This window comes from Poecilia reticulata, chromosome 5 (assembly GCF_904066995.2).
Source record: "Poecilia reticulata chromosome 5, P_reticulata-male-v2, whole genome shotgun sequence".
NCBI classification, from domain to species: domain Eukaryota; kingdom Metazoa; phylum Chordata; class Actinopteri; order Cyprinodontiformes; family Poeciliidae; genus Poecilia; species Poecilia reticulata.
In genome coordinates this window covers 9,563,093-9,576,862 of record NC_088834.1, presented here as the reverse complement: position 1 = coordinate 9,576,862, position 13,770 = coordinate 9,563,093, and the positions used below count along the sequence as shown (strand labels likewise).

Here is a 13,770-nt window from a genome sequence, read left to right as displayed (position 1 = left end):
GCTTGAAAGTCCCACTCAATAAACATTTTATTTTCTCTCCGGGACTCGGCACTGAGCTAGCTGCTAACTAGAGCACTCTGAGTACAACCAAGCTAGGGCGTAAAAATAATATATTAACTTGGATATGAATGCTTGTCTTTCGAAGTAACTGTCCCATAAAACATCTGAAAATTTAAATTTAAACGATGCCATCATTACCTGTTAGAAGGTGGCGCTGCAAACTCTGGCATTCAGTTTTCACACACTGCCTGTTTTTAGCTGTCGATTGTTGATCCACTTTTCTCCTCTTTTAAGTTTTTTTTTTTTTTTTTTTTAATTAACTCCCTTGTGACCAGCTACCTTCGAATCACAAAAATAACATGTATCTTTATTAAAATGGTTACAGGACACAGACTTTAGGCATTTGATGCTGGATCAACAGAAACGAGTAGGCTGCATTTACTCTCTGCATTGGGTGACGTTGGTGCCATGTCATCTGAAACCTTATCCAGGATAAGCGGCCATGGACGATAGATTACCTTTGTGCTGCGAGGCAACAGTGGGAACAACTCTTCCACCTTGCAGCCTACAAGAAATAGTTGTTTACATGTCAAAGTATGATTGATGATTTTAACTTATAATTTCATCACAATGTTAGTGACATTTACTTCTTCACTTGACAGTTCCAGTTATCAAGAAGCAATATCCTGCATGTTTTACTAATTTCTCTTTATCATTGATATGAATTGGTTCTAAAGAACTGAAGAACCAATGAGACTGAGGAGACAAGTCAGTCATTTGATTCGGATGTGTTGGAATGGGACACATCTAAAGCATACAGGACATTGACCCTTAAGGACCAAAACTGCCCTCTTCTGCCAAAACTCTACACTGTTAAAGATTTGTTGCCCCCAAAAAATCTATGCTGGATTCCAAGTACTTTTCATTGTCTCTTTTATAATAATGAAAGTAAATACCATAAAATATATTGCGATGACATTTTAAGGTTGGTGTTGGCTATCCCTAGCTCAGATCACCTCTTGCATCCCCTTCACAGCATGTGCAAAGAACATTTAGATTAATTGAACCTTTTTTGAACCACATATAGGCAGAAAATAATAATTTTTACCTTTCCCCTTGATATAAAAGCTGTTTGTTATTCTAACTAGTCTGTCCTCCGTGACTCCCTCCCTTTGTGCTGCAGAAGCACCGCTGCAAACCAGCTTAAACTTTGACACCCTGTTTAATTGCTTCATGCTTAGCCTATTTTGCCAATCGAAATCTGGTTCACAGGTGTGAAAATAACCTTTTCTAAGACACCAACACATTTTCCACATTAGGGCCTTATGTAAAATCATTTGCCAGGTGTCATAAAGACAGATATTTTCATTTCCATAGAAGAATAAAATGATTGGGCCTTCTAGTAACTAATAGGTGCTGTTAAACAGAAATCACTGCACTCAAAGTAACGGCTCCATCAGGGGTTGAATGACAGTGTTGTGCTTTGAAATGCATCATTTTAAAAGTAATTGTCATTTTTACTGGAGCTGTTGGGGTTGTGCCATTTTCAAAGTAGACATAAAAATGCAAGATGAATTAAGAACTGAAGACAATGCAGAAAAAAAAAAAATCATATTTTTACCCATGAAAATCTTTGCATGTTCATTTATTACATGAAGGTAATTGTACAAAAACGATTTTCTTCCTGTGTTTTCTGTCCATGCACAAAGCTTGACAAATGTCTTCCTGAAGGCACATATCTATCCAGTTATTTTACCCTGCAGTAGCACCATTCATCTCAGCCTCTACAAGCTGTCTTGAGGTGTGTTTTGTTTTCTCATAAAGGGCTACAACCAAACAGTATCAGCCAGAGAGGCAGGAAAGGTCTCCGAACGTGTGTGTGTGCGCGCGCGTGTGTGCGTTTAAATGGCTGTTTCTTTCAAGCTGCGGTCTCTGGCTCTGACCCCAGTGTTAATCACTCTACAGCTCGAACAACCACAGGCTCTATCGTCACTGCTGCTGTTACAGCCGTTTTCCTCCCCTCCTTGGTTTCTCTTATTCATGATCTCTGCTAACTCCATTATTTGTTCTCTCCCCCCTTATACCTGCACTGTCTTTACCTACTTCACCTCCCACTTAAACAATAGTTCACCATTAAGAATACATTCTTGCCTTTCTCAGATTGTCATCTACTATAGGATTCCTGAGTTTGGAATTGCTAGGATTTGAAGTAGACAACTACGCTGTCTTTTTTTTTTTCTCTGACATTTCTCACCTCTTTGAGTCTGCATGGTGTCTCATCAGCTGGGTAGCTGTTTGGAATGGCTGGCAGAAGCAACAGTTTGTGCCTAGCTATCATCTGTGTCATCGATTGGGTAAATTGATTAATTTCATGCATTATAATTATGGTCACAAGCTAAATAATTTAATAGTTTCCATGCTTAAAAACATTAATTGTTGGGGTTATTCATACATTGTCAAATTATTTTAAGAAATTTTATGCATAAGGCCAATATAAAGTAGTTCATAATTATAGTGTGGGATAAAACAATATGTGGGTTTCACTTTTTTTTATATAAATTGATGAAAGTTGTGGTGGGTATTTGCATTTAGCATCCTCCTGAGTCAATACTTTACATAACCACTTCTTACTGCAGTACTTTAGGGAGACAGCTGTAGATATCTTGCTGCTGATTCTAACACATAAATATGTTTTATCTAAACCACTCCCTCATAGTTCTGGATGATGTTTTGGATTACTATGTTGCTGAACAGTGAACCTCCAAACCATTCTCAAATCATGTGCAGCCTCTAAGTTTTTATTTCCTCACTTTAACTGGATTGTCCTGTATTTATCTCTATCTGCCTTTCCATTTCCTGTCCCTTTGAAGGGAATCATCCCCACAGCACGATGACGTCACCACCATGTTTTACATAAGGAATGGTGTACTGGTATTTTGAAAATTGGCCAAACGTTTTGTTTATCTGCCTGGAGCATACCCTTCACAAACATTTGCTGCTTTTCCTACTTGATTTGTGATGCCTTTGTATCAATAATTTACCATTTGCCAGCCTTCTACTGAGACCGGATTTGTGTGTTGTACAACTAATATGCATTGGAATATTTTACTCACGTTTGGTTTAAATTTAATACGTTTGCAGTAGAATTTTAGGAAAAAATAACCCACCCTCCTACTGTTCAGAGATTACTTTAAACCAGTGGTTCTTAACCTTTTTTGAGGTACCGAACCCCCCAGTTGCGTATGCGCATTCACCGAACCCTTCTTATTCCAACTGCAACCCCCCCGACACACCAAATACTTTGCGGTATTCTGATTTAGTAATGTAATTATATTTGCTGTGTAACCACCCCCACACCACTAGAGGCAGTAGCAACCCCGAAGAGATGCGACTAAGGAGCAGATTTAGACTATAGAATTTGGTCAAAACTGAGCTTTGCTGAAGTAATTAAAGACAAAAGTTCAAATTCATGCTGAGAGTGGAGCTCCTTCAATCAGTGCTCCTCCGCAGCTCTGATTAGCTAAGCAATGTAACGTGATCCTCTGCAGCAAGTAATGGCAAAGGGGGGCGCGTCATCACGACTTTACACGAGTGTATATTTACCTCCGCGGCAGAGGCTCCGCCGAACCCCTGAGACAGACTCATCGAACCCCTGGGGTTCGATCGAACCCAGGTTAAGAACCACTGCTTTAAACATTTGACTATAAGGAAAATAATGTTACAGAAGTTCTAGCAGACTGCCTGGTATCACAGACCGTCAGTATATGGGTCACCAACCTGACTGACCTTCTTGTCAAATGCTATTTACATACTTTACAAAAGTGTTGCTCATAAGTCACTCTGAGTCTGCAGAGTCTGCCACTGAGGTAGTGCATTTCCGGAAGCTCATATGGTACCAATGATGACTCAAATATAATGCTGGATGTAAAAAATACAATCTTTACTTTTCTTACTAGTTTAATTGTTAATAAGCATGCAAGGATCCTTATATCTAACTGCTAATATGGCAGCAAAAGAGACACTGTAAATTTTCATGATTTAATATGGATCTTCCTTGCAAGAATAAGTGACTGGCCGCGTTTCTGACTCACTGACTCGGCATGCTGCAGCAGTGAGCATTGAGCTTTCACTGTTGTGATTATCACTCCACTGGCCCTTTGTTGCCTTGTGACACCCTGGGAATCACAGCAGTTAGGTGTGCGAGTTTTTATGCAAACACGCACACACTGAAGCTGTGGGCAAGCAGAGACGAAGAGTGTGAGTTACACAAGCGTTGGCAGGGCCTAATTACACATGGCTCTAATGAACTGTAATTACTGACATCCACCAGAGCATTGGGGTCTATAAGCTGAGGACTTGCAGACGTTTGGCTGTGGTGTTACGATGTTTAGTATTTACAGTGACTGACTGAAATTTATGTTCTTGAACAATTTTTTTTTTTTCCTTTCTCTTTCAGTTTGATGGTGAAAACATGTACATGAATGAAAACAACCACGAGTTCCTCCCTCCAAACCACGTGAGTTTATATTGCTTTACTTATACTTAACCTGATAATCAATTTGAACAAAGTTCCTATTTTGGATCATCTTGTGGAAAAAAAAAAAATTGAAGATGGAGTTTTTAGATAATATTTACGTACCTTTAAGAACATGTTGTAAAAAACACAACATGGTGTCAAGTAAAATATGCTCCATCTTCACCAATTAGTAAGTAGGTGGGGAATAACATTTACTGTCTGGCTCTCATACTTTAAACATGTAACTAATGCTCCTAAGAATTTTAACTTATCTCATGTTATAGGTCAAATGAAGCAAGGAGTAGTCAAAATTTTGGTTGGAACACATCAATACATAAGCTTTTGAAGAATGTAAACATTTAGACAAATACACATATTTTATTGCTTCAGACTCATCACTGCTTTTCAAACAAAAGGAACTTTCACAGAGTTCTTACTAAGAAAAAATATAATAAAAATGTAAATTCTCTTCTTTTTTTTTACTGTCTTTCAATTATCCTCACACTATTTTTTACTTTGACTCACAAGCCAGCATGGAAATTGTTCTGGCCTCATTGCAGAAGATTTAGTGAGTTGGAATGGAGAGGGAGTGCAACAGTACGTGGCAACATTTCCAGAAATACTGTAGCACAGCTGGTCATGAACAGCTGGGAGACCATATGGTTGTGTTTGGACAGGAGGATTTGTGGAGTTTGGGAGTAAGCCCATCTGACAAACACAGGGAAGCAGGGAATTTGTCCCTGTCAATTGCAATTATTAGAAGCCAACCTGTAGACCACAGTGGTTGTGTTTCTGTTGTGCTTCTTCAATTTTTTTTGAGTGTCTGAATGCTTTTGTTTGGCTCGCGGCCCAGAGTGACAGACAACAATGCTTACTCTGTCTGGTTTCCTGACTAAATTTACTTTCATGACTTTAAGAACATGTGTCCGCTACAAATGATTTTCATTTATTTTTGGCCCTTTCCAAGTAGTTGACTGACTTTTCTACGAAAACATGAAAAAGTTACCTCTTACCACACATTTTAATTGAACTCATTAGAATCCTGATTACCTGATTAAAAGTAGCTTTTTATTAATAGGTATGTATCGGTGTGGAATGGCTGAATAGAACATTTGGGAAAACTGACATTTAATGTTTAAAGTGGCAAGAAAGAAAAAGACAGAGAGTGAAACAACAGGAAAGGCTGTGATGGGATGAGAGACGATTTTGTTTTGGTCCGTGTTATACTTTGTTTACTCAAGATCTTCTCATATTTGACATGTTCCTTGCTCTTTTCTCTGCTTCACCAAGTTTAGCCTCTGCTTCCATCTGACAGCTCAAATCAGGGAGCCCTTAAGGGTGGATGCGCAATCTCTCACAACAAAACCCAGGAAAGTACAAAAATAATCACTGAGCTCCTCCTTCTTTGCTATAATGATACCAAAGTAGTTTAAACTTTTCAAACAAAATAATAAAAACCCTAGGAATGTTTATTTGCATACTGAAAGTGACGGAGAAATAATACATCAAAATACTACTCAATGCTGTTATTCTGTAAATTTTGGAAAAAAAAAATAAAAATATATATATATATGGATAGATTTTTTTTCTGTAAATATTTAGTTTGCTGTGTTGTAACAGAATAAAATAGTGTTCAGCTTGTTTTTGTCTTTAAACCAGATTGTGCCTCAGCATGTCTGCAATGTTATGCTTTGCAACATATTTTCATGACACTTGTGTCAAAAAACTTTACTTTGAATTGTCAAATAATGCAGGAAGGAGTAAAAACACAGATGAATATTCTGGAAATCGTCATGAAAGCAAAAATTAATGGTGCAAAGCCAAAAGCAAAATTTATTTTGGAGGAGCCCATCCTTCATTTGCACTCATCTACCTTCACAAGTTGGGAGTCACCACAATATCTTTAATATATTCTGAATTAGAAAGTGAAATAATAATCTAAACCTTGCATGGTGGCCAGGGAATTATTACAGAGACCTAAATCATTTCCAAAGCTTGCTTATGTCACTGGATAATCCGCTCTGTGTTTGCTTCACCCCACAGCAAAGAATTTTGGAGATAATTATATAAAAATAAATAAATAAATAAATAAAAAATGTGGTCACCTCAATTGTTCAATAATAGTACAAAATAATGTACTTTTATGTTGAACAGAATGCCTGATGATTAAGTCTCAATTAGAGAAAAAATTTCTTCAGTGTCTTCATCCACCACAATGCAAATTAAAATGCTTTCATACCTTATTTTAATGAAGGACAGGGCAGCCATATGACTGATGTGATTGGTGTCTGTTTCTCTTCATACAAACCTTTCAAGTTGATTGAAAAGTATATTAGGTCAGGTTATCATTTTTAAATGCCCGGGGGTTTGCCAAATCAAAAACGTATTAAGAAGTATATGCTCATATTTTTAGCTAGTTTTGAGATAAAATGTACTTTTGGTGTTTGAGACAAAGAGACACAAATGCTGCAGGGCTGATTTTTATTTCAAAGTGTTTTTTTTTTTTTTTTACAAATCCACACTGTTGCCACATTATTCTCAATATATTCATTCTTGAATGAAAACAAATCATATTGCCTAAAGCTGATTTTTCTCTGCTCACTGCTTTATTATCTCTCTTTACTTTTTTGTATCTTTTTTTCCCACCATCATTTCTGACTCCCCCTCTTTGGCTTCTTCCCTCTCTATATCTCCATTTCTTTCTCATATCGCCCATTGCATTTAAATGTATTTGGGTCAGTGGTTCTGCTCTGAAACTTTATGAAAGTGCTTGTCTGTATCTAGCTTCGGTTGCTACATGTACGTGTCCTCTTTAATGTCACTCACCTGTTATACAGCTCTTTATATACATACAATGACTTAATATAGGTCATAAGCTTGGTGCTGTTGGGTGAATTTGCTGAAGAAACCACATGAAATAACGCTTAGGTGGGTATGATCTGCTGATGAGTAACAGGAAAATGGGGTCAGTGCTATTGTCATATCGATGTTCCCATGAGCATCGTTTTCTGACTCTGTATTGTTTCATTTTCTAAACCCCCCACCGCCCCTGCTTTATTAGAGTGACAAAGTGTTACTGATTCAATGACAAGACCGCAAACCCTGTTCTTGGCATCAACAAGCTCTTTGTCTGCCCCTGTGGTCACTGACTAACCAGCCGAAGCGGCATTGCAAAGCTAGTAACCAGCGATTAGAAGGTCTACTGCTGATTTGATTAAATTAAATAAACAGAAAATAGATAAACACCTTACAGATTTTTTATATTTTCGCTCTTTTGATCAGATTGTCAAGCAATTTTTGGTACTAGACACAGACAACCTGGGTTAATAAAGCTGATTAAATTTTTCCTGTGCACACTTTACTGCCAGACCCGTAGAATGAAGAAGACGCTTAAATTCCACAATGCATGACGAGCAAATTCTTTAACATCCATCTGTCTGGAAAATATTACAAAGCCATTTCTAATACTTCCAGGCTCAAGAGAACCATCTTGAAATGCATCAACCACAAATGGAGAAATTTGGAACAGTGGTAAACCTGTCTATGAATGGCATTGACACCTCATCCAGTAATTCACAAAAGAACCTAGAGCAAAATCCAAGTTTCATGTCTCACTTGCCTCAATTAAGGTTAGTGTTCATGATTTAACGGTAAGAAACGGAGCAAAATAAATCTGTGGATTCATTGTGAGACTTTTTAAAAGTTATAGAAGTAACATTTTGGGACACAGAAATTACGCCTACAGTCAAACGTGGTGATGGCATTGGTGTGATGATGTGGGGCTGCTTTGCATTTTCATAACTGTTGGAACCATGAATTTCACTCTAACAGAAAATTCAGCAGAGAATGCTTAGGTTTTAGTTTGTGACCCTAAGTTCAAGCACACATGGATTGTGCAGCAAGACAAACATTTAATGCACACAAGCACACAAGTTCCTCTTTAAATGGCAAAAAAAAGAAAAAAAAAATTGTTCAGGTTATCTTTGTCTGATAATAAGACTTGTTTGATGATTGAAACATTTAAGGGTGACGACAAAGCAAAGACATTTGTAAGGGAGCAAACACTTTTTGACAGCAATATAAATTCCTGCTGCTGGTTTTAAGCAAAATAGCACATCAGTACGATCAAAGATGTGCAATGTGGAGATGCCTTCTCATACCTCCACAGTGCAGCAAAAGAAACTTCATCAGCACTTTACCTTGACAATGCTCTCTTTTGATGTCGTTCTCCCTGACTTATGAATTAATTTAGCAGAACTGCTGTTTGAGAGAAATATGCCACAGAAAAAAAAGAGGGAGAAACGAATGGTGGAAACCAGGAAGATGGGGTGAGGGAGATGGTAGAGACGGAGAAACTGCACAGGGGAATAATTCGACTAATGGAGTGACTGTTTGGATATTCAGCAGAAGTAGAAACGGAGATTATGATCTCGCAATTAGCGTAACAAGGTTTTATTGATTGGCTGCTGCTTAGTGTCTTTGCTGCCAAGACGCTGCATGTGGTTTTAACATGCACAGTGTGTTTGTGGTGGGTGTGTGAGTGCGTGCAGCCCAGCCAAACTACAGCCATACTACAACACTTCCAGAGTCGAATCCAGCTCCGCGGGATCATTGGGCCGTGGCCATTTTATGATCATCAAAGCTGAAATATTATGGATTGCTCAGTTAAAGCAGCCCGCTCGATGAGAAGTGACAAAGTGGAGTACATTTACATTTTTCCTCTCACTTCTGAGATAATGCATTACTCTTCTATCCCTTTGCATAAAATGATAAAAGGTCTGTATGATGAGGCATTTTCTGTAGCTCGTCCACCAGTTTTAAAAACAATATTTGTGCTTCATCTGGACATTTTTTGGAAGTCGTTTGAGGAAAAGATTATGGCACTTGTGGGTTGTAATTCTATCTGAGAATTGTTTTTTTACAGCTAGTGAGAGAAGTAGAACAATTGGTGGAAAGTTTTGTTTTTTAAAGTGAAGCAAACACCTTATTATAATTAGATTTCTGACTCAAGCTGAAAGACTGAGCTATAGATGCTGGTTATTTCTGTTCATCTTGCCATTACTGACAGATTTAGTAGTGTGAAACCTCTTGCTAGCAGATTTGAACGGATATATCACATTGTTCATGTGTCCACCTTCTTGAAATTCTGTTTTTATTAATTTAATTAAGTCCTGCACTCCCTGGCATCTCTCATCCCTCATATGTTTTTGATGAGCTATTGTAGAACATGAACTCAGAGTCTTTTATGTTTAACCTTTTGACAAATCTATCACCTCCTCCCTCTACGCTCTGAATTAAAGAGCCATTCCACCTTTCCTGTTTGGATGAGTAATTCTCTCGTTTGGCCAGGGCCCAAAGTTCAGCTAGCAGGTCTGGGAGTCGATGAAGCCTGATTGGTCAGGTTTAGTCGGGTGTGACTGACAGGAAGCCAGCTGATTGGAGGAGACGGTATCTTTTGACTGTTATGCTGATTAAAGCAGAGCGCTGGCATTTTGTAAACTCCTGCCATTCAAGGGTCCCTGCGCTCACGCCATGGCCCTGCTGGTCTGAATTACAGCTTGGTCACATTAGTCTGATTTACAACTTCCTTGTGGTGTTTTACATTATAGTAGGTACTGGAATGGTAAACTCCACCCTTATTCTCTTCCACTTGCCCTCTCTTCATTTTCGTCACTCCAAACTTTCAGTCATCCTCCATCCTTTCTTCCACACCTCCCTTTAACCTCTGTTCCCAATCTTCCCCCCTCACTTTAATCCTTCCATTTATTTTCCTACATGTTCCTCCAACCTCCATCAACATCCCTTTACCTTCCTCCTCCTTTACCTCGCTCCCCCCTCCCCTCTTTCCGCCTTCTTTCACTCCCGCACTACATCTTTTGTGAAAATGAAAACAAAGAGCAGCCTGCCAGAATATTTCTATAGCCTGTTCGCTGACGAAGCATTGAGCAGAGACAAAGCAAAAAGATGTGCCGGCATATTTGTCGCAGCAGCAGAAAGATGGAAAGCTCTTTCCACCGTTGCATTTTAACAGTCATTTGGAAACTCTTCACCTAAAATGCTTCTATCCTGTTTAAAAATGCCCTTATTGGAGCACTCCCCCAATAGAGTAGTGTGTAAATAAATGTAGGCATGTATATTTGTGTAAGGTCAGCTTTGCCATGCCGTCTCTCCCCCTTGTTGCCTGAGGTGAACAGATAAAACTAATGGCCCCTTAATGTGTTTGTGGAAGCTTTTTGACCCTTTGCTTAAAATGACGAGAGACCAACATTTCACTTTTTTCCAGACTGAATGCCAGAGTTTCATAAAACAGATAAAATATACTGCATACCTTTTATTGAGCCAATTCACTGCATCAGATGGTTTCAATTTGAAAAGCAAACCTTCCTAGTTTGTCTTGAATAGTTTTTACTTAATTGCTATGGAAAAAAACAACCTAGGGGGCATTAGAGCATTACACTCGGCCACAAAATGTCTATTTAATTTTAATGCAGTATTTTTAAGGTGTGGAAACTACACAGACCTAACAATTCATGCTGATTTATTTCCTCAGTTTTGATCAAATTCAAATGAGGTTATATAAATTCCCCTAATAAAATAGTTGAACAGCATGAAGCAGAGGTGTTGGGGCTTGGAGCCAGTGAATTGTACTGTTTTACATTAAAAAAATATTTAGAACTTGGTATTAAAGCAGCCCACCATTTAGAAAGTGAGGTGTGATGTGCCTCATAGGAGTTGGACATCTATTTAATTCTACACCTTTGTAAAAGTACCACATGCTCGCATGTTTTCAAGGCAGCCAACATTGGCATGGGGGTTTTCTTTGAATGAGAGTGCTAACACATTAATGATGACAGCAATGGTGTGCAGATTTTGAGTTTAATTATTTATATCAAAGTTTAATTGGTGTGAATGCTTTTGAGGGTTTTACTATGAAATGATAGAAAAATTAAATGCTGAAATATCAGAGTTAAACAATAGCTGTCTTAGACTTGCTTCTAGCTTGAATGCAACAGGGGAAGTAAGGCAAATCTTCAGTTATTTTCAATTGCAAAAAGAGAATAATTTTATACAGCCCATATGCCCTATAGTGAGAAATCACTTGTTTGATGTACATAAAATGGATTATTTTAGTGTTCACTTACAGAACATGCCTACAACTTTTAACATTTCATTGTCTTTCTATTGCGAAGCAAACACATAGGACGAAATAACAGAAGACTTTGGTGTGCATAACTATCACCCCTCTAATTCAGTGCAGTGTAGAACCACCTTTTGCAGCAATTACAGCTGGAAGCCACTTTGGATGAGTCTCTATGATCTTAACACAGATTTTGTCCATTTCTCAAGGCAAAATTGTTCAATCTCCTTCAAGTTAAATGGTTTCAGTTGCTGAACACCAATCTTCAAGTCTAACCACAGATTCTAGGTCTAGGCTTTGACTGGGCCATTCCAATATATTTACACATTTTCCCTTAAGCCATTTGAGTGTAGCTTCAGCAGTATGCTTTGGGTCATTGTCCTGTTGGAAAGTAAACCTTTGTCGTAGTCTCAAATTGCTTACTGACTGTAGCAAGTTTTGGTCAATAACATTTCTGTATATTCCATCGCTGCCTTGACTCAAACTAGTTTCCCAGTCTCTGTTGCTGAAAACATCCCCAAAGTATGATGCTGCCACCACCATGCTTCATTGTGGGGATGGTGTTCTTGGGGTGATGAGATTTATTGATTTCAGATAGTGGTTTTCTTGGTTGCCGAATAGTTACATTTTGGTCTCATCTGACCAAAGCTCCCTCCTTGATACATTTCTGGAGTCTTCCACATGCCTTTTGGTAAACTCAAAAGGAGTCTTTCTGTTTTTGTCCGTAAGTAAAAGCTTTCTCCTGGCCACTCCAAGCCTAGCTCTGTGAAGTGTATGTCTTATTGTGGTCGTAGGGAGAGATAGTTCAGAACTCTGCAGCTTCTTCAGGATTAACTTTTTCCTCTGTACTACAGCCCTCATTACCCCGTACCCTGTTTTACTGGATGTCTTCTCTTGGCAGGTTTGTTTTGATACGTTTTTTTTTTGTTTTTTTTTCTCCATTTGATGATATTGGATTTAATGGTGATCTTCTGAGATTGATATATTTTTTTTATAAATCAACCCTGATTTGTACTTTTTAACAACTATGTCTCTGACTTGTTTGGAGGTTTCCTTGGTTGTCATGGTATTGTTTGGTTAGTGGCTGTGTTGGAGCCTCTGGGGCCTTTTGAAACAGTTGTATAAATACTGACAGATCATGTGATACTTAGATTACACACAAGTGGACTTAATTTCACTAAACATGCGACTTCTGAAGATAATTGGTTGCACCAGACTTTCTAGGGGCTTCACTGCCAAGAGGTGTGAATACTTTCTCAAGTGACCATATATCTGTATGTAGGTTAAAAAGAATATATTCCACTGCTACCCGCCATAAAACTTGGCACCAAAGGAACATATGACGACTGTTACATGAATATTGAAGCTATTAAAACTTCTTGCTTCTATCTATTTTAAAGATAGATTTAATCTAGAACTTGCTTACAACTGGTTTCCTCATGCATTAATATTAAAATGCTCAAAAAATGCAATAAATCATCCAGTGACGAAGAAATTTGTTAGTTCTATCTGGTAAAAATATGCAGAGCAAAATTAAAAAAAGGATTTGATTTTGTAGTATTTTTGTGCACACTGTTAGAAGAATAAAAACATGCCATCTCACACAGATTAGAAGATTACAACTCGAATGGCCTGAGGTTATCATAACACATTTCTGCTATCAGACACACCCAAATCCGTTACACAGATTATTCCCATGATTACCAAAACCTTTCAATTACAGTTACTTGAGCAAGTATATAAACTTATTTTCACCTATTCAGATAGCATCAGGTGATTTTGCAAGCTACTAAAACCAAAAGCAAAACAAAAATTGTATTGGAAAAATGTTAGAGATCTTTAAATAAGTTTGTTGACATGAATTCCTAAATGACCTAATGAATGTCACTGCGTGGTTTACAGAAAAAAAAAAGAAACAAACCAAAAAAACATCTTTATCCAGATATTTATTTTAAATGTTCCACATCTCTGTTCCGGGCTCAGTGTGGAACCTTTTTTTTTGTGACACATGAAGTGCAAGTTGCAGCACAGAACCAGTAAGAGACAGGGATGTTCATTGACACTCGAGAGCTGTCTCCTCCGTTCCCCTCCACTCACAACCAGCCTCTTATTAACA

At 38.0% G+C, this 13,770-nt stretch overlaps 1 protein-coding gene across 5 annotated transcripts in view; it reads left to right on the top strand.

Moving 5' to 3' along the window:
* Nucleotides 1–13,770, top strand: part of tox2 (TOX high mobility group box family member 2) — a 122,886-nt gene that overhangs the window by 69,239 nt on the left and 39,877 nt on the right. For all 5 annotated transcript variants that reach the window (XM_081606990.1, XM_081606989.1, XM_008408418.3 and 2 more), the window contains one exon: nt 4,457–4,516. In XM_081606990.1, coding sequence (XP_081463116.1) covers nt 4,457–4,516 — 60 coding nt within the window. The remainder of the gene's footprint in view (nt 1–4,456; nt 4,517–13,770) is intronic.